The 21,148-nt window shown below is 42.4% G+C and overlaps 1 protein-coding gene across 1 annotated transcript in view; it reads left to right on the forward strand.

Annotated features, from left to right (window-relative positions):
* FXYD6 (FXYD domain containing ion transport regulator 6) overlaps positions 1-21,148 on the forward strand; it is a 234,743-nt gene that overhangs the window by 74,357 nt on the left and 139,238 nt on the right. Inside the window, exon 3 of the mRNA XM_073601113.1 lies at positions 6,680-6,727. Within this exon, the coding sequence (XP_073457214.1) occupies positions 6,680-6,727 (48 nt within the window). The remainder of the gene's footprint in view (positions 1-6,679; positions 6,728-21,148) is intronic.

Here is a 21,148-nt window from a genome sequence, read left to right on the forward strand (position 1 = left end):
TTTAAAAAATTCTACAGGTTGCATATTTTGTGATACAGAGGAGGTCTAGGGCTAGAATTATTGCTCTCGCTCTACCGGTCGCTGCAATACCTCACATGTGTGGTTTGACCACCGTTTTCATATGCGGGCGCTACTCACGTATGCGTTCGCTTCTGCGCGTGAGCTCGTCGGGACGGGGGGGTTTTAAAAAAAAAAAATTTATTTTTATTATTTATTTTACAATATTTTATTTATTTTTACACTGTTTTAAAAAAAAAAATGGTGTCACTTTTATTCCTATTACAAGGAATGTAAACATCCCTTGTAATAGAAAAAAGCATGGCAGGACCTCTTAAATATGAGATCTGGGGTCAAAAAGACCCCAGATCTCATATTTACACTAAAATGCAATAAAAAAAAAAAAAAAAAAGTCATTTAAAAAAATTACATTTGAAAAAATGTGCCTTTAAGAGGCGTGGACGGAAGTGACGTTTTGACGTCGCTTCTGCCCAGCAGTGTCATAGAGACGAGTGGGCGCCATCTTAGCCGCTGCCATAACAACGATATCCGCCGCCAAAGTTTGGACGTACATCGTCGTGCGGCGGTCGGTAAGTGGTTAAACCCACAAGTGGGTTTTTTACCACTAGTATTCCTTTATACTGGCTTTTGGAATTTACAAATGCAGCAATTTAGAAATTAGATGAAAGGTTTAGCCCTGGAAAACACATGATAGATACGTAGTGCATTTTATATAAAATTATATAGATCAAACCAAAATGAGGGACAGATGAGAAGGAAAGAGGGACAGATGGACTTTGTTCCAAATGAAGGACAGTCCCTTGAAATCAGAGACAGTTGGGAGCTATGTATACTCAGTGCACCTTGTATACAATTATATAACCAAATTTAGAACTGGCATGTGTATTCTTAATTGAGTCTTGTGCTTTGTGTATTTCTTCCAGATCTGTGCAGTAATCCAGCATTAAAATATACCTGCACTTACATCAGTGCAGGAGCTACCTGTAATAAAGATTGGTCACTGCCCGGGCCGAAACTAGGGGGGGGGGGAATGTGCCCCGGGCACCTCATTGAGAGGGGCACCGCCATCCTCATGCCTCCCTGTTACAGCTCTGCAGGGTAGGGGGGACACAGACACGGCAGCAGAAGATTTTTAGCTTACTATCCACACCCTGTCACAGCTCTGCATGGGGAAGGGGAGGACATGGGCAGCAGGAGGAGATGAGGGGCAGAGGGGCAGCATTAACTAGAGCTGATTGGCTGTATTTTGCTTCTGAAGGTACTGAAAGCCAGTATTCAGCGGCTGCAGGAGGAAAATGCAGCCAATCTCTTCTAGTAAATGCTGCCCCTTCTCTCCTCTGTCTGCTGCCCGTACCTCTCCCCTTCCCCTGCAGTGCTATGATAGGGAGTAGATAGTAAGCTAAGAATCTTCTGCTGCCCGTGTCCCTTCCACATCCCTGCAATGCTGTCACAGGGAGTAAATAGGCTAAGAATCTCTTTACTGCCCCTGTCGCCCCACCCCCGCGGTGCTGTCGGCTCCCCTCCTCTCCCACCAGCTGTCAGGATCTGTCAGTCCGGCCCCTTCCTCTTGCGGAAGAACAGAGTTAGTGATCGGTACCGATCTCTCACTCTGTTCATTCATAACTGAAGCATAGGAAACTGTTTCCTACTCTTCAGTTAACAGGAAGCTGATCTGCACAGAGCCCTTCCCATTCATTCACTGTCCAATGCAGCTGAGGCTGCAAAGAAAAGAATTGAAGAATCAGTGTTCTCAATTCCTTTCTCTATCTCAAAAGTGAGATATCAGGGGTTTGTTTAGATACAATGATAATTCACCAAAGCCCCCAACAGGCTCCTAAAAAAAATTGTACAATAAAACATATTTAAAAATATAATAAAAAATGCCCTACTGACACCCGCCTCTGCCCTACTGACATCATCCTGTGCCCTTTTGACATTGTCCACGGCCCCACTGACACCAACCTAGTGACACCGTCCACTGCTCTATCGACACCAACCTACTGACATGCCTACTGCTCTACTGACACCATCCACTGACACCTTTCACTGCTCTACTGACACAGTCCATTGCTCTACTGATACCGTCCACTGTCATACTGACATCAAACTCTGCCCTACTGACACTGTCCACACACCATCCACTGCCCTACTGACACTCTCCACGCGCCATCCACTGCCCTACTGACACTGCCCACACACCATCCACTGCCCTACTGACACTCTCCACGCGCCATCCACTGCCCTACTGACACTGCCCACACACCATCCACTGCCCTACTGACACTCTCCACACGCCATCCACTGCCCTACTGACACTGTCCACACACCATCCACTGCCCTACAGACACCACCCTCTGCCCTTGTCACACTGTCCACACACCGTCCACTGCTCTACAGCCACCATCCACACCCAAAGGTATCCCAGGTCTTTTACAATCTTAGTGTATACTAAAAAAATGCAGTGCACCACTAAAGCATTCAGGTTTGGCTTGATGGCATGGTGGCAACCCTAGCTGACACAACGGCACTTTATAAGGTAATTTCAAATCCTTATTAAAGACCTGCTTCTTGGCTCACTTCTGGTGCCCCTCCTAATTCGTTCTGGAAGTGAAGTTTGAAATTGCCTCATTTAAACCTCACCTACATGGTGATTGTGTAGGTTTTCACACTACATGTGCAGTAAGATGCTATTATTTAAAACTTTGAAATGACCAAATTATACAGTATATTATTATTACCATCTTTTGGCATATTTATTACACTTAAACTTCTCTCCCTCGGCAGGGGGCTGGGAGTGTGTGGATGGAGAACTTCCCTCTTGGGTGGAGGAGGGGAACCAAACTGAGTCTTTGCCCTGGGTGAAAGAATGCCTAACTCCGCCACTGGTCACTGCTACTCTGCTTGCTCAGGGTGACTGGTCTTGTATTTGCCCCTTCCTGTTAGTTTTCTGCAGACAGCCTGTAGTGGGTGGGGCTTGCTGGGTTCCCATCCCCCACAGCTCTGCAAACTGGATAGATAAAAGGGGATATTGCGAGCCATAATGGTATATTGCCTCAAATGTGGAAATCACCTAGCTGCCCGCGCAGAACACGTTTCATATGCCGTGCAATACAATGTATACAAAAGATACACTGCGCTAAGGTGAAAATGTCAATCTGGAGATCATTAATGCATATGAGGTATACTGAAAATACCGCATAAGCGGCTTATCCAGCCACAGCAAGGCACAAAGGATATATGTATAAAAAAAATAAAAAAAAATTTTTTTTTTTTTTAATTGATTATAAGGTGCAATGTGTAAATAATATACTAGATGTATACCATTAGAATAAGAGTAGCGATGATTAAACTACTAACTGTATATATAATAAATGAAAAATTATTTATATAATCTGAAATTTACAGTGTAAAAAATATATATAAATAATATCACAGTGATAAGTGCAAAAAATACAACAAAGTGCCAAGTGCCAGACAATGAGTGTGAATATCAAATCCAAGATGTGATACGTGGTTATAAAAGTCCAATATATGAAAGAAATGCACATAAAGTCCATAAAAACAGTTCATAAAAAATCCAATGTGCGTGCATTAATCTTAGTGCTCAGAATTCCATGCTCAAGTGCCATCCAGTGCCCCCTCCCGGGGACAGCCGCTCACCTCAGAGCGTGAGACTGAATCTAAACACGCTTATGAGCCATCCCAAGGCTCAGTGATGGAATCCAGATACACAGTTTTCAGCAGCAGCTCCACAGTTAGGAATAAAGGAAAAGAAAAAATTTGCAAGGTGCGTGAGTGCACCAATCTGATAACAGTCTCCAAAGTTTGCCTCAAAGTTTGCCTGTCAGGAGGGATAAGCTGTGCATCTCATCTCAGTGGAGTGAAAGGCTCCATGCTCCGTCCTGGCCCCTCCTCCTGACAGGCAAACTTTGAGGCAAACTTTGGAGACTGTTATCAGATTGGTGCACTCACGCACCTTGCAAATTTTTTCTCTTTCCCTTGATTCCTAAATATTCTAGCTTCTGGCCGGGGATGTCGTGAGTAGGTATCTGGTTGAGAGTATGACACAATATGGTGGAGGGTTTCTCAACAGGTGGGTGGTAGCCCTATCTGAAAAGAAGTGGTGCCTGGACTTTGGCACAATCCCCTGCCCAATGGTAGTCCCCCTCACACAGGGATGGTGTCACTGTTACTTTTACAAGGTAGTAACTAGACTTGCAAACCCATTTGTTGGTCACAACCAGGGTTTTTATCCTTTGTGGCTAATAAACATTATGTAGCTTTTTGTAAAAAGAACAGAACACATACAATGTATATGCTATACAATAACATTACTCAAGCAATAACTGCATTTATTTATTACTGCTCAGATATGGTCTCCATCTTTACTAGTTTACAAATGATCACTTTTGGCATCAGTTTTAGTTTTCACACATGCATAGTAGAACCCAATAAACCACCAGTTATACTAAATGGCAAAAAGTTTGTCAACATTTGACCCTCACATCTTTATGAACTCCTTGCACATACTATTTCAAAATCATAGGTACTAATATAAAGTTTGCACCCCCCCAAATTGCAGTTATAACAGCCTTCACTCTTCTGGGAAGGCTTTCCACAAGCTTTTGGAGTGTGTCTGTGGGAATTTGTACCCATTCTGCCAAAGGAGCATTTGAGAAGTCAGGTACGGAGATAGGAAAGAAGAATTTGCTTGCAAGTAAAATTCCAATTCACTCAAAATGTGTTCTGTAGGGATGAGGTTGGGTTTGTGTAGGCCCTTTGAGTTCCTCCACACTAAACTCATCAAACCATGTCTATGGGGCTGACTTTGTGGAAGAGGAATAAAATAGTGTCACATGAGTTCAAGCTCTGAGTCTGAGTCTGTAGGATTTCCTTCTGTTTTTTTTTTTAACAGATCAGATTGGAGGTAGGCAGGTGTAAACAGACACAAGCACATTTACATCTGCCACTCCATATAGGTGAATAGAGGGTCCAATTGGGTCCGCCTGAAAAACAGACTGGCGGACGTGATCAGACCGATCGTGTGAAAGGGGCCTAAGGGCGCTTTTTACACTGATGTGCTGCGGTTTACCCATACCGTGGGTGCAGTGCAGTGCACCTGTGGCTTTCCTGCGGGTTAGCTGCACTTTGCCATAGACTTTTATTATAACCTGTAGGTGTGGTGCACTTTCAAAAAGAGCACCAAACCCGGAGGTAATAATAGAAGTCTATGGCTCAGTGCAGGTAACCCGCAGGTGCACTGTGCTGCACCTGCGCATCTGTTTGAAAGCAGCCCAGTAACCACTGCAGAACAGCTATGCCCATATACAGTATACACTGTGATTTTAGTAATAAACTGACCTTTAAGTCTTCCATTCAGGTATTGCTGGCTATTGCTGTCCCAAGCAGAGTGCATTTGGTATCACTCCACCCGCGACAGGATCCGGCGCTATACAGAAACCATCACCTTATGCGGCTCTGCTCTGCAGCCTCTTGGTTCCTCTACATAACAAGGAGAGGAGTCTCTAAGTGTAGGAGTTCAAAAACAATTTAATAGAATATAAACCTGGCAACTCACAAAGGTGAAGATAAAAGCAGGCACATCTGTGGGGAATGTAGGCATCCCGATGAGCTCCTGTCAGTGGACGTTACATTTGTACACCGGCTCCCACTGTGTACATCGTTCCTCGCTGGCAGGAAGTCGGCTGTAGGATGAAAAGGATTCCAAAGCGAGGCTTGGGGCACAGAAAGGCAGCGTGCAGTGATGACATCACTTTAATACAATGCATTTTCGAGCCAGCGAACTTCGAATGACCGGCAGTCGCGCTCCTTTGTCAAGCCATCCCAGAGAAGGAGGTCACGGGCCACACCAAATGGACACCGTTTGGACAACCCTGTTTTATTGTGTTAATAAAACTGGATAGAAAAGTTGCCTGCATTGACTAAGCTTACTGAGGCAAGGCCAGATTTCTGCAAATTCACTATATTGACCAGGAGCACCACGAATGCATCCATACATCAGTTGTACACTGGAGTATACCTGTATAATAAAGGGTTTTATTCTGCTGATCCTGCCTGCTATCCAGCCGGTTCACCAGGGTTTCTATCCCTACAAAGTTTGTTGATTTTTGAATAGTACACTGTGTACCTAGAATTCTCTACTCCGAGTACACCAAACATCTACTAATAAACTGCTAGCAGAATAGTATGGCAGTTTGCCCTACACTTCGAGTTGTCAGTTCTAGACATTCTGACGTAAAGTAAACTGTCTCTTTCACTATGAAGTCTTATCTTGTTGATGTATTATTAAGGTTAGACATTCATTTGGGGTACGGGGCAAAGACAGGTGTTCTGGTTGGCAAAAAGTATAAATCTAGCCCTGTAGCTAGGTGTCATGTAATGCAACATCGAGTCTGTAACTTAAAACATGGGGAAACTCGCACATTTCTATCACTTGTCCCATGGAATGATGGGGTGAGACCTAATGGGCGAGAAAACCTGTAATGCTTAAGAGTTCTTGAAATCTTTACAATGTACTTCCAGCTTTTTCGTACCAGTTCTGAGAAGAAAGACAAAGGGACTGTTATTTAACTGGCAGAGTGATTAATATGGTTTTACAAATACTACAATATATACTAAGTGTTCCTATCATTTTGTACAGGTGCAAGTACCACTGAAGAAAAAAAAGAACCAGATCCATTTCACTATGGTAAGATAACTTTTTTTAATGTGCCATTGTTTTACAAATTATTAGGCAGAGGAAAATGTTCCTAACACTTAAAGTAACAATATATTCAAGTATGTATTCTTAAATCAATAAAGTATCTTCTATTGCCTGATCCAAACCTCCAATGCCTTTTATTTTGCCACTGTGATCCAACTTCCTGTTAGAGGGTGGCTACGTTCATTCTCCATGGTCCCATCCCACTGTATGCAGGAATGTAGCCACCCTACCTTGCTCCTTCCCAAGATGGACAAGGCTCTATAGTCTATGGGATTTGTAGTGTGCATAGAGTAGCAAACAAAAAGTGCCCTTCTCATTCCATACAAGCAGAAGTGAGGGGAAAAAAAGAGGTTCAGGAGTTCACAGAAGATTCCACAAGGAGGCATAAAACTCAGTAAGAAACGGTTTCAAGAAAATAGGTTACATGGTTATTAAGAAATGGATATGTGTGGATTATTTTTGGAAAATAAAGATATCATTTTGTATCACTTTAATCCTTCCCTACCTGAACACTTAAAGTGGTTGTAACCCTCAGACATGAAATATGAACAAAGCATATCCCTCTATAGTGTGTACTTGTCTCAATCCAGAGCACTAAGTGTCATTTCTGTCTGCTGCTTTGTTCATCTGCTATCAGCATGAATCACTTCTGACAAGTTTTCCTGACACCAAGAGAAAAAAATGTGATAGGCAAGGGAGTTCCAGCACACAATCTGTGACTGACAGCCTCAGCTCTGTTACTGTGTGCACTGTGAAGGAGGCCATGTGTGGCAGGCGCAGCACTATGAAGTGCCTTATGCGCTGTGGCTTTAGAAGAATTGTAATGTCTGACCTTTTAGTCCAAACAAGACTATCTTTTACTTTATAATTCCTCTAGCGCCGTTCTATGGAAGCAGTAGGTTTAAAGAGCACACCAAACCTCTATGATATCTTCTTTATTAACTTCAGCTTTTCTTCATTTATAACACTGAAAATTTAGCAGCAGGCAGTGCATGTACAAACGTGTTGAATAAAGTATAACAAAAACGTCGATTCAGCTGTTCATTCTTGTCACTTTACATACAATGATAGATGTATTTCTCTCTTCAGTATCTGTACTCTCACTTTAAAGTTCCTTAGACACTTTATGATCTCTCTGAGAGGTATATCTGAGGCTTAAGAAATAGTTTTACTTGTTTGATATTGCAATTTGCAGTTTACACGCTCGTTTGCTGATTTGATTTGTTTGTTTGATTTGTTTGGTTTGATTTGTTTGTTCGGTGGAACTACAAGTGAACACATAACTAGTTCAGTATACAGTTCTAAACACATTACATAACAATAGTAACATATATAACTGTATTAAATACCTATTTTGGCCACTTGCTTCCATAAAACTGAACTATGGCTGGATCTGCAATCTGTTCCTCCAACAACGCCCCATCCTAGATCAGTTTGAACAGCGTAGGGTTCACCCTTTCCTCCTGTGATTACCCTCCATGGCAGCAAAGCTTCGGGACAATCATAACCTATCAACAGTCCAACACCAAACACCTTCAGCGGGGACATTTCATGAGATATGACAGATAAGTTTTCCAATTTATTGGCTGTTTCACAGGTAGGTATGCGATCTCGATCTAGAGGTATATCGTCTTTCGTATAAGCTGGAGGTAGATCCAATGTGAGGTTTGAATGAAGTCCTCTAACTCTCAATCCTTTGACCCTTTGACTGTTCACTAATGTGTCTCTCCCCCTCATTGTGGTGAGTTTGAGCTTCACTGGTTCTGTAGCCACTTGTAATTTCTTGCAGATTTCTTGATCAATGAAGGTGACATCGCTGTGGGCATCCAGTAGTGTATAGGCATATACCTTCTTATTCTTCCTTTTAGGATTTGAAATGCACACTGGTACAACCATTGATGTGCCGTTGCTTTCCCTCACTCTGCAAGAGAATACCGATGCTTTCATTTCTTCCTCAGCATCTTTAGATATTGAAGATTTATCCTTCTTTAGACGTTCTTCATGTAGTGGTGTAGGATGGCTTCCTTTGCACACGCTGCATGTGGCCCTTTTCTTACATGCCTTAGTAATATTGCCTTTTCCTAGGCACCCAAAACACAGTTGGTTATCAAGTACAAACTTTTTCTTTTCATTTGGGGATTTCTCCTTCAATTGTTGGCACTTGTGTATAGAGTGGTTCTCTCCACAGAACATACACTTAAAGGTAGTCTGGGGATTTGTCGGATCTGTCTCTCTACTGATCCCAGTAGTGACTTTGAACTTGCTCTTGTAGGTATCTAGACCTTTAGCTGTTGTGTCGGTTGCAAAGCTAGTTGCTCTTGCACATCTTATATCTCTCGCAGGCCTTTCTTCTAAGGATTTTAGGGCATGAGATGCTGTTACTAGATTACATGCTATTCATGCTTCCTTATTAACGAACTCAGAGAACTTTTCAAAACTTGGGAAGTTCTTACTTAGATCTAACTGTTCAGTCACATAGCGATTCCATCTACAAGCCACTTCTTCAGGTAGCTTAGCTAGCATCCTGTGATTTTCTAGATAGTCATTCAGTACTTCTAGTCCTCGTACATGTGGGATGGCATTGCTGCATGCTTGCAGGAAGTCACCATACTCTTGGAGTTTGAAATGTTCTTTAGGACCTATTTTAGGCTAGTTATTCAATTTCTCCCTAAAGGCTCTTTGTACTAAGAAAGGATGACCATATCTTGCATTTAACTTTTCCCAAGCTTGCTTGTACGCTTCTTCATCTGTTCTATAGAAGTTACCTTCGAGAACTTTCTTTGCTTCTCCACCAACATATTTCTGAAGGTAGAATAACTTGTCAACTGGCCTGGAGCAATAATGCCCAATGATCATTTCAAAACTTGCCTTCCACTCTATGAACTTCAGTATGTCTCCTGAAAATACAGTAGGTTCCGGAACAGGAAGTCTTGCTGGGACAATAGTCGCAACATTCTCCTGATCATTGCAGTGACATCTAGGAACAGAATTATCCTGTTTTATTTTTTCACTTAGTTCTGAATTGGGTGAGTCTCTCTTTTTGTTTTTCTGAGCAAGGATTGAAGGGTAATGACTTTTTTCTTCATTATATATTAGTGATTTCCTTCCATTCTCCTGGATGTATGAAAGGAAGTAGGAGTCTGCATCTTCACTTAGTACAGATTTGGACTTATGATTACTATTCATGTCCTCTTCGTGTACTCTGAGTCTGGCTTCTATAATCTTAACTTCCTTCAGCCTTTCCATTTCTGCTATTCATATACGCTGGGCCTCGATTGCGGATTCCATCTCAATTTCTGCTTTCTTGACAGCAAGTTGTTCGACAAGTTCCTTTCTTTTTGCTATTAAAGTACTTGAGGACTCTGATATGTTACTGGTACTTCTACTAGTGGAAGAAGTCCTACTTGTAACTGTAGTTCCTCCTAAAGACCTAGCATAGTCTCTCATAAAAAGCTTAACTTCATCATATTTAGCTTCAGATGATAGTTCTCTCATGAGCTTTACTAAATCTTTAGTGACTGCAGTACATGTGTCCATGTTCCTTACAATATCCTGGGAAGGTGTCGCAGATGACTGCAGGTTGACATATGCTGCCATAAGCTCTGATTCAGATTCTTCTACTGTCTCTATCATGTCACTCAAGTTTCCTTTTATACTTTCTTGCTTTAGTTTTCTACGAACATCTTCAATGTAAGATTTCCACTTATCGTACATTCTCATGAACCTTTTTCCTTTTAATGCTGCTTCTTACTCTAAATTTTCCAGCATCTTAAGGGTCGGTTTTCTGATACGTTCTGAGCGTCTTAGTTCATTTGTTTGGGATATATTTGTTTGGGCCATGGCTAATGCTGCATCAGACTCTTCTACCTCAGACAGGTTCACTTGCTCTTCACCTTCTATCACATCTATCTTTGTATCCTCTAACAATGGCATAACAATACTAGACTTAGACATTTTACTTTAAGTGCTATAACAATCAATACGACTATTAAGGAGACTTTCACTTTAAATGCAATAGCAATAGGTGCAGGCAGTAAAAAATGACTTTCACTTTAAATACTTTAGAGTCCTCGCACTACAAACTGTCCCTTGTTTTTTACTTAAAGTCATTTTTATTCCTGAACACGAAAATGTCTCTTTCTTGTCAAGCCTATGTGCAATGATAGTAATAAAGGAAAGTTCTGACCTTATTCTGAAGAGCAGGATGGTTGTAAAGGAGACTTGTCTTTCTTGATCTGATGCTCTATTCTGACTTGCGATGCTTTGTGCTGACTTGCAATGCTTTGTGCCGACTTGCGATGCTTTGTGCTGCAGGCTTTGGGCCTAGTGGTGGGAAACTAGCTGGCTGCAGTACGTGGCCTCTTCGTGCGTAGCGGTGTAGGCGCTCTAGCTCTGGACTCTAGTCTCCCACCATGCGTCTCTTTCTCTCTCTAGGGATCGCAGGAGGGTTGGCGCTCTTTCTGTAACTATCTTGCCTTTGCCGTTCTGCCACTTTAAGAGTCGGCTGCAGATTGACTAAAACACACGCTCTATGGTAGCTCCGTTGCTCAAATACGCTCTTTTCTGTGCAAGTTGAGGAGCACTATCACTTCGCCCTCAAAGGCAACTAATAGTTACACTGTGGCAGGCGCAGCACTATGAAGTGCCTTATGCGCTGTGGCATTAGAAGAATTGTAATGTCTGACCTTTTAGTCCAAACAAGACTATCTTTTACTTTATAATTCTTCTAGCGCCATTCTATGGAAGCAGTAGGTTTAAAGAGCACACCAAACCTCTATGATATCTTCTTTATTAACTTCAGCTTTTCTTCATATATAACACTGAAAATTTAGCAGCAGGCAGTGCATGTACAAACGTGTTGAATAAAGTACAACAAAAATGGCGATTCAACTGTTCAATCTTGTCATTTTACATACAATGATAGATGTATTTCTCTCTTCAGTATCTGTACTCTCACTTTAAAGTTCCTTAGACACTTTATGATCTCTCTGAGAGGTATATCTGAGGCTTAAGAAATAGTTTTACTTGTTTGATATTGCAATTTGCACGCTCGTTTGCTGATTTGATTTGTTTGGTTTGATTTGTTTGTTCGGTGGAACTACAAGTGAACACGTAACAAGTTCAGTATACAGTTCTAATCACATTATATAACAATAGTAACATATATAACTGTATTAAATACCTATTTTGGCCAATTGCTTCCATAAAACTGAACTCTGGCTGGATCTGCAATCTGTTCAGGTCCACTCTCTCTGATATAATGAGATCTAGCAATGTGCTGGGTAATTTCTAGACAAAATAATAGGTGTAAGGCTGGTTGTGATTGGCCAAAACTCCTGAGAGTCACAAAGGCTTAACTCTTTGCTTTCTGGTTTGCTTCTGTGAACACAATATACGACTGTTATATGACATCCATATATAAAGTCACAGTAAATAACTCTGCTTTTTATCTCTCATATGTGAGCATATAAACTGTATTAAAGCGGGGTTCCACCCAAATTTTGAACAATATCTGTATGTATTCTCTTCCTTGCCTAGATGCTGACATGCCGTTTAAAAAAATTTAAATCGCCGTAATTACCTTTTATTTTTCTATTCTTCTTTGCACTTCCTGGTTCTCCTCCCATGGGAGTAGGCGTGTTTCTAGTCTCTCCCAGACTCCGCACAGCCTCCTGGGAGCTAGTCTCAGGCTTCCCAGGATGCCACTGAGCATGTGCGGGAACGAGCGGTGAATGCTGGGAGCACAGCATTCGCCACATCCAGGAAATAAATGCTTGTGAGCTTCAAATGCCCACAATGAAGATGGAAACCGCCTGCAGTGAATAATATAAGTTATTCTTTCCGACGAAATCTGACACAGGCGGACATATTACACACAATATGTGAGTATGTAATGCTGAGAAGAAAAGTTTGTGAATGAACTCAAAAAAAAAAAAAAACGATAGATAGGTGGACCCCCCCTTTAGGTCTAGCTGTATATGCATTTAAGTCACATTAGCAACCTAGGACAGGTCTTAGCTGGCCAGCTACACCATGTCCCTTCCCTCCAGTCAGCTCTCAGAGTTTTCCTCACTGAGCTCTACAGAGTGTGACTTCAGCTCTCCTCCCCCTTTTTTTCTGACAGCTGAAGCTGAAATTCTGTACTTTTAATGGATGTAGAGAAGAGAAGACTGCAGATAAACAGATACAACTTATGTAGGAGGATTTGTTTAATCTCTGTATCACAATACAGAGATTAAACAAATATGGTGAACATGTCCAGCACTCTACCAACAACCTACAGTAAACCTCAATACTATTTCAATGTGATTCTAATAGAGGTTAACATACAACATACTGTATGCAAATCCTAGAACATACAGTATAAATGCACAAATGAATACAAAAGATATGTCCAAAAAAGGCGTAAATTGAATAAAGTGTCCAAATATTGCATAAATAATCTTCTGTTATGCCCCAACAATAATAATTAATGATAATTGGACCAGGCAAAGTTGGGTTCACAGGAGGTTTGGCGAATCCAGGAAAAAATTTGCTAAATTCAAACCCCCAACTTCACTGAAATCTATGGGAAGCACAATCATGTTATTTTGACACAGGTAACTGTCGGAATGTACCAATGCAAAAAAAAATTTTTTTAAAAAACCTTTCAGCAGGGAGAGTTTTTTAACCACTTCAGCCCGGGAAGGTTTTACCCCCTTCCTGACCAGAGCACTTTTTACAATTTGGCACTGCGTCGCTTTAACTGCTAATTGCGCGGTCATGCAATGCTGTACCCAAACGAAATTTGCGTCCTTTTCTTCCCACAAATAGAGCTTTCTTTTGATGGTATTTGATCACCTCTGCCGTTTTTATTTTTTGCGCTATAAACGGAAAAAGACCGAAAATTTTGAAAAAAAATGATATTTTCTACTTTTTGTTATAAAAAAAATCCAATAAACTCAATTTTAGTCATACATTTAGGCCAAAATGTATTCGGCCTCATGTCTTTGGTAAAAAAATGTCAATAAGCGTATATTTATTGGTTTGCGCAAAAGTTATAGCGTTTACAAACTAGGGTACATTTTCTGGAATTTGCACAGCTTTTAGTTTATGACTGCCTATGTCATTTCTTGAGGTGCTAAAATGGCAGGGCAGTACAAAATCCCCCCAAATTACCCCATTTTGGAAAGTAGACACCCCAAGGAAATTGCTGAGAGGCATGTTGAGCCCATTGAATATTTATTTTTTTTGTCCCAAGTGATTGAATAATGACAAAAAAAAAAAAAAATTTACAAAAAGTTGTCACTAAATGATATATTGCTCACACAGGCCATGGGCATATGTGGAATTGCACCCCAAAATACATTCAGCTGCTTCTCCTGAGTACGGGGATACCACATGTGTGGGACTTTTTGGGAGCCTAGCCGCGTACGGGGCCCCAAAAACCAAGCACCGCCTTCAGGATTTCTAAGGGCATAAATTTTTGATTTCACTCCTCGCTGCCTATCACAGTTTTGAACGCCATAAAATGCCATGATGGCACAAACCCCCCCCCCAAATGACCCCATTTTGGAAAGTAGACACCCCAAGCTATTTGCTAAGAGGCATGGTGAGTATTTTGCAGCTCTCATTTGTTTTTGAAAATGAAGAAAGACCAGAAAAATTTTTTTTTTTTTCTTTTTTCATTTTTCAAAACTTTGTGACAAAAAGTGAGGTCTGCAAAATACTCACTATACCTCTCAGCAAATAGCTTGGGGTGTCTACTTTCCAAAATGGGGTCATTTGGGGGGGTTTTGTGCCACCTGGGCATTCCATGGCCTCCGAAACTGTGATAGGCAGTGAAGAGTGAAATCAAAAATTTACGCCCTTAGAAAGCCTGAAGGCGGTGCTTGGTTTTCGGGGTCCCGTGCGCGGCTAGGCTCCCAAAAAGTCCCACACATGTGGTATCCCCATACTCAGGAGAAGCAACAGAATTTATTTTGGGGTGTAATTTCACATATCCCCATGGCATGTTTGAGCAATATATCATTTAGTGACAACTTTGTGCAAAAAAAAAAAAAAAAAAAATTGTCTCTTTCCTGCAACTTGTGTCACAATATAAAATATTCCATGGACTCGACATGCCTCTCAGCAAATAGCTTGGGGTGTCTACTTTCCAAAATGGGGTCATTTGGGGGGGGTTTGAACTGTCTTGGCATTTTATGCACAACATTTAGAAGCTTATGTCACACATTACCCACTCTTCTAACCACTTGAAGACAAAGCCCTTTCTGACACTTTTTGATTACATGAAAAAATTATTTTTTTTTGCAAGAAAATTACTTTGAACCCCCAAACATTATATATATTTTTTTAAAGCAAATGCCCTACAGATTAAAATGGTGGGTGTTTCATTTTTTTTTTTTCACACAGTATTTGCGCAGCGATTTTTCAAACGCATTTTTTGTGGAAAAAAACACACTTTTTTAAATTTTAATGCACTAAAACACACTATATTGCCCAAATGTTTGATGAAATAAAAAAGATGATCTTAGGCCGAGTACATGGATACCAAACATGACATGCTTTAAAATTGCGCACAAACGTGCAGTGGCAACAAAATTAATACATTTTTAAAAGCCTTTAAAAGCCTTTACAGGTTACCACTTTAGATTTACAGAGGAGGTCTACTGCTAAAATTACTGCCCTCGATCTGATGTTCGCGGTGACACCTCACATACATGGTGCAATTGCTGTTTACATTTGACGCCAGACCGATGCTTGCGTTCGCCTTAGCGCGAGAGCAGGGGGGACAGGGGTGCTTTTTTTTTTCTTTATTTTTTTTTGCTTTTTTATCTTATTTTTAAACTGTTCCTTTCATTTTTTTTTTTTTTAATCATTTTTATTGTTATCTCAGGGAATGTAAATATCCCCTATGATAGCAATAGGTAGTGACAGGTACTCTTTTTTGAAAAAATTGGGGTCTATTAGACCCTAGATTTCTCCTCTGCCCTCAAAGCATCTGACCACACCAAGATCGGTGTGAAAAAATGCTTCCCCAATTTCCCAATGGCGCTGTTTACATCCGGCGAAATCTAAGTCATAAAATGCTCGTAGCTTCCGGTTTCTTAGGCCATAGAGATGTTTGGAGCCACTCTGGTCTCTGATCAGCTCTATGATCAGCTGGCTGAATCACCGGCTGCATTCTCAGGTTCCCTGTTGAGACAGGAGAGCCAGAGAAAAACACGGAAGACGGTGGGGGGGGGCATTCCCTCCCACTGCTTGTAAAAGCAGTCTAGAGGCTAATTAGCTGCTAGGATTGCTTTTACATGAAAGCCGACCGCTGGCTGAAAAGAATGATACCAAGATGATACCTAAACCTGCAGGCATCATTCTGGTATAACCACTCAAAGTCGTGAATGGCATACCTGAAGACAAAAAAATGGTTAACAATAAAGCACAGTGAACAGTAAAGTATAAAAAATTGCATACCTGAAAAGCAAACATGATAAAACATAATAACAATAAAACATTGCAGAATAGAATACAGTAAAAAAGAGCAGAACAATAGAGAGAGAGAATAGAGAGAGAGAGAACAATAAAACGACAACTATTTTTTTTTATTTTTGTTTGTGTTTTTTTTTTTTTTTTTACACTTTTTTTTGTAACTGTAACTTTTATAACTGTAACCGGTTCCAGGTTCGGGTCTCTCAAAATGCGATGGCATCTTGGGAGACCCTGTGAAAGTGTGCCTAGTCTGTGCAATGCTGTACCCTACGCTAATACTCAACTAGTGAATGGTAGCGTTCAAAACATTCACCAATGCAAAGACCAGGATTGTCAGGACAGGAGGGACAATAATAGCGGGTGTCACGCCTATATTCGCGCTTGCTGTAGACACGACATCTTTTTTGGGGGGTTCGTTGGGTAGGGGTACTCGGGAGGACATAAAGAAAATGCCTCTCATGCAGCCGACTGCATTTGGTTGGGGATGTGAATGGGGGAAGTACGGGCGCTGCAGAAGTGGTGGGTTCCCAATTATTAGGATTGGCAAATGCAGCAGGAAGGGCACTATGGGCACGACGGGCCTGTGTTTGTCTTCTTGGTGGCAGCGGGACACTACTTGTGCTTGCCACCTCACCAGCTTGAACTGCACTTATGGGACTCGCCACGTCACCAAGTGTTACTGCAGTGCTGGTTTGACTACGACCGGGGTGTACTAGGCCGCTGATGCTTGCCAGTTCATCAAAACGCTACAAAAAAAACTGTTAGCGATCCCAGGGATCAGGCCTGACTCTGCGACGCTGCAGTTATGCGTTTAGTGTTTTGTAAGTGTCAGTGATCGATTGATACTGCACTTGGGTGGGCTGGGCTGGGCTGGGCGGAGGGGCAAAACGCAGGTGCTAGCAGGTATCTGGGCTGATCCCGCTAACACTGCGTTTTTGGGAATCCTAAACTGCTGGGGATGCTAGTATAGATCTGATCGGATCAGATATTGATGCGTTCAGATACTATACCACTAAGGGAGGTGTACCGTGCGTGGGTGTTAGCGCTACTGGCACTAACCTGACGCTGCCTGGGGCTGGTGCTTGCCATTTCACCAAAACGCTACCAAAAAAACTGTTAGCGATCGCAGGGATCAGGCCTGACTCTGCGAACGCTGCAGTTATGTGTTTAGTGTTTTGTAAGTGACAGTGATCGATCGATACTGCACTTGGGTGGGCTGGGCCGAGCCGGGCGGAGGGGCAAAATGCAGGTGCTAGCAGGTATCTGGGCTGATCCCGCTAACACTGCGTTTTTGGGAATCCTAAACTGCTGGGGACGCTAGTATAGATCTGATCGGATCAGATATTGATACGTTCAGATACTATACCACTAAGGGAGGTGTACGGTGCGTGCGTGGGTGTTAGCGGTACTGGCGCTAATCTGACGCTGCCTGGGGCGACGCATATCACCGCCGGGCGATCGGGGGGCTAAACCTTTATTCGGTAATAAACGGCGGGTGCCCTGACACTATAAAAAATAAACAAACTAACCAGTGTCACCCGTAACGGTTATACAGTGATCAGTGGTGAAAGGGTTAACTAGGGGGCAATCAAGGGGTTAAAACATTTATTAGGTAGTATATGGGGGTCCCTGTCGCTATAAAACGCTGACGGCGAACCTAAATATTTACCTCCCTAACTAGCGTCACCAGCGACACTAATACAGCGATCAGAAAAATGATCGCTTAGCGACACTGGTGACGGGGGGTGATCAAGGGGTTAAAACTTTATTAGGGGGGGTTGGGGGGTACCCTAGACCTACAGGGGGCTAATACTCACTGCCCTACCACTTCTAACTGTCACAAACTGACACCATGCAGTAATCAGGAAAAAAAAAACAGCTTGGTGTCAGTTTGTGACAGGGGGGGGTGATTGGGGGGGGGATCGGGGGGCGATCGGGGGGGGATCGGGGGTGTTTAGTGTGCCTGGCATGTTCTACTGTGTTGTGTAGTGTTTTACACTTACTCAGATGTCTTCTCTCCTCGGCGTCAGAACGGAAACTGCCAAGCCGAGGAGAGATGACATCACATCCTCTGCCTGTGTGTACTATACACAGGCAGGGGATGTTTCTCATTGGCTGGGAGCGATCGCGAGGGGGGGGGCCACGATCGGATGGCCTCCCCCTCATCTCTGATCACTCCTAGACAAATGCCGACCGCCGCTGGCACCGGGGGGGGGGGTCCGATTGGACCCCCCACCCGCGGGAAGGCAATCACGTACCAGGTACGTGATTTTGCCTGCCCGTGCCGCTCTGTTCACGTATATATGCGTGAGGCGGTCGGCAAGTGGTTAAATGAGGTTTAGAGCAAAACGGACAATACATTAATATTTGTTGCTTCTGTCACTACTACCTCCTAATGTAAGTCCCCACCGGCTTCTGTTTGTAAATAAAGGGGTCAGGGATTCTGGGTGCTTATAATCATATTTGGTCAATGACTTCACCTGGGCCCTTTGTTTACATTCAAACAAAGCCAGGGGTCTGTCATTTGCAAAGAGTAGTGATGGAGCAGTGTCGTCATGGTGGCGGGTCATTGTGTTGGCGGGTCAACATTATCAGTAGTCACTTATCATGATTAACTTTGCTGTACATCCCTAGATGATGTGATTGATCAGAATCTGGACGCTCGCAGCTATCCGATCACGCCCCCCCCCGTCTAAGAGAATTGGCCAAGTATGGCTAATTTGTTTGCCTCTTTACTGAAATGTGAACGGACTGGGTTGGTTTGGGTTGAACTCATGTTCAACCTTAAAGAGTAAGTTCACCTTTACAGAAAGCTCAGTAAGGTGAACTTACACAGGTCCCCCTCCTCTCCACCCCCGTCCCGCTGACCTGGACCACCGATACTTCCGGTTAAGTCCCGGTATATTCGCGCCAGGAGCCCGGGTCTTAGAAATCCCCTAAGCTGAATGTCCAAAATGTCCCTTGTCAGGAGGGACGTTTTGGAGCATTCTAATTGGTCAGCGGCGTCACATGGGCGGCGCCCACCAATCAGCAGCCGCATAGTGTGTCCTGTCAGCTATGGAGAAGACGCGTGGCTGAGGAGAAGGTCTCTAAGCCCCGGGCTCCTGGCGTGGATATACCGGGGCTTATAACCGGAGCTTGTCGCGGTCCAGGTCAGCGTGCTGTTCTGTGGATTGTGGCTTCACTTGAAAGAACTTCTATCTCCCAAGTACCACATGATTCTCTGTACTGACTTAAAGTGTTAGTAAACCAACAGTAAAATTAGTCTGTATATGCAGTAAAGCATGCTTGTTGTACTTACTGTGCAACCTAAGGGGTTAATCCTCTGCATTGTGTAAAAAGGCTGTGTGATCCTGTCTTCTCTGATCCTCCCCTTCATCCACTGACTCCAGAACATGTCCGGATAAGTCAGAGCCTTTAGTGTCAGGCTGCACATTCTCAGTTTGGCGTGTATTGCTAGAGAGTTTTTTTCTTGAGAGAGTGCATGTGATCAGCACAGGGCCAATCAGCACTGTTCAGAGGGTCAGGGGTCCTGCATCCTGATAGGACAGCTCAGTGCAGTATGAAAACAAGCTTTACCAGGAACTGATAGAAGTCACAAGATCGCTATATATTGCTGATGAGAGCAGGTATTTATATTTACTAAAATAATTGCATTTCCAATTTCTTTGTACTGTGGAAGACCAGATATAGTGAATGCAGGGTCCTGGGGTTACAACCAAGACTTTCCTATTAATGGTTACACATTGTGAAGGAAGAGGTTTTCCGTTGTGTTTATGAGTTAGAGGGATTAAAACTTTATACTACTTTATAGAAATAATATTTTACTTTTACCATCTGAAACCTAGGGGTTGATTTACTAAAGACCAATAGGCTGTACACTTTGCAGGGGAATTTTCTCTTAGCTTACTGAATGGGGTCAAGCTCAGCATACAGTAAATCCTTGGATTGCGAGCATAATTTGTTCCGGAAACATGCTTGTAATCCAAAGCACTTGTATATCAAAGCAAATTTCCCCATAATAAATAATGGAAACTCAGATGATTCGTTCCACAACCATTTATTCATAAGTCCTTCAGTTTATAATCCATATAAAAAGATTATAGCAATGTGATAGGTTGTGTAACTACAAAATGTTCATCCACAAATGGAAGCCTCCACAAGGGGATTAAAAAGAGAAGAGAGGAGCCTCTAAGTGTAGCAATATGGCTACATTGAATGAAGGTACAACATTTAGCAACTCACATGGTTGATGATTAAAACAGGCACATCTAAGTATGCAGGCATCCGGGGTAAAGCTGTCCACATAGACCGTCCTACACACCGCCATCAACGTTATTCTACTGGAGGATAGTCTTTCCGGTCACGATTGCAGACCGACAGTGGTGAGAGCTCGTGGTAACCATATTGCTACACTTAGAGGCGCCTCTCTTCTCTTTTATACTCAGTTGTGACATGACGCTACTTGTAGATCAAGACATCGCTTGTTTATCAAGTCAAATTTTATTAAAACATTTTGCTTGTCTTGCAAAGTGCTCTCAAACCAAGTTACTCTCAAACTAAGGTTTTACTGTACTTTCATTTTCCGATGAGGTACAAGCAAAAATACTGTTTTTTTGTTTTGTTTTTTTCCTTGCATGAGCTTTCTTGGCAAAGTGAATTTTCACCACATTCATTAAGATAAGGGAAAATTCCCTTTCATAGTGATAATTCCATTATAAAGCGAACAGCCCATCTGCCTTTAGTAAATCACTCCCATACTGATGGCCCTCACAGTGACTGGAGTAGCCACAGCATGCTCCCTTCTTTAGCTCTACTGTTTTCAATCGAACTGATCAAATCAAATTTCATCACAAAACACAAACCTTTGCCGCCTGATTGAAATTCACCAGTGGCAAAGGTCATTTTTCTTTGCTGTGGTTTGGTGTCAGAGGTAAA

This window comes from Aquarana catesbeiana, linkage group LG10 (genome assembly GCF_042186555.1).
Source record: "Aquarana catesbeiana isolate 2022-GZ linkage group LG10, ASM4218655v1, whole genome shotgun sequence".
Lineage (NCBI taxonomy): Eukaryota > Metazoa > Chordata > Amphibia > Anura > Ranidae > Aquarana > Aquarana catesbeiana.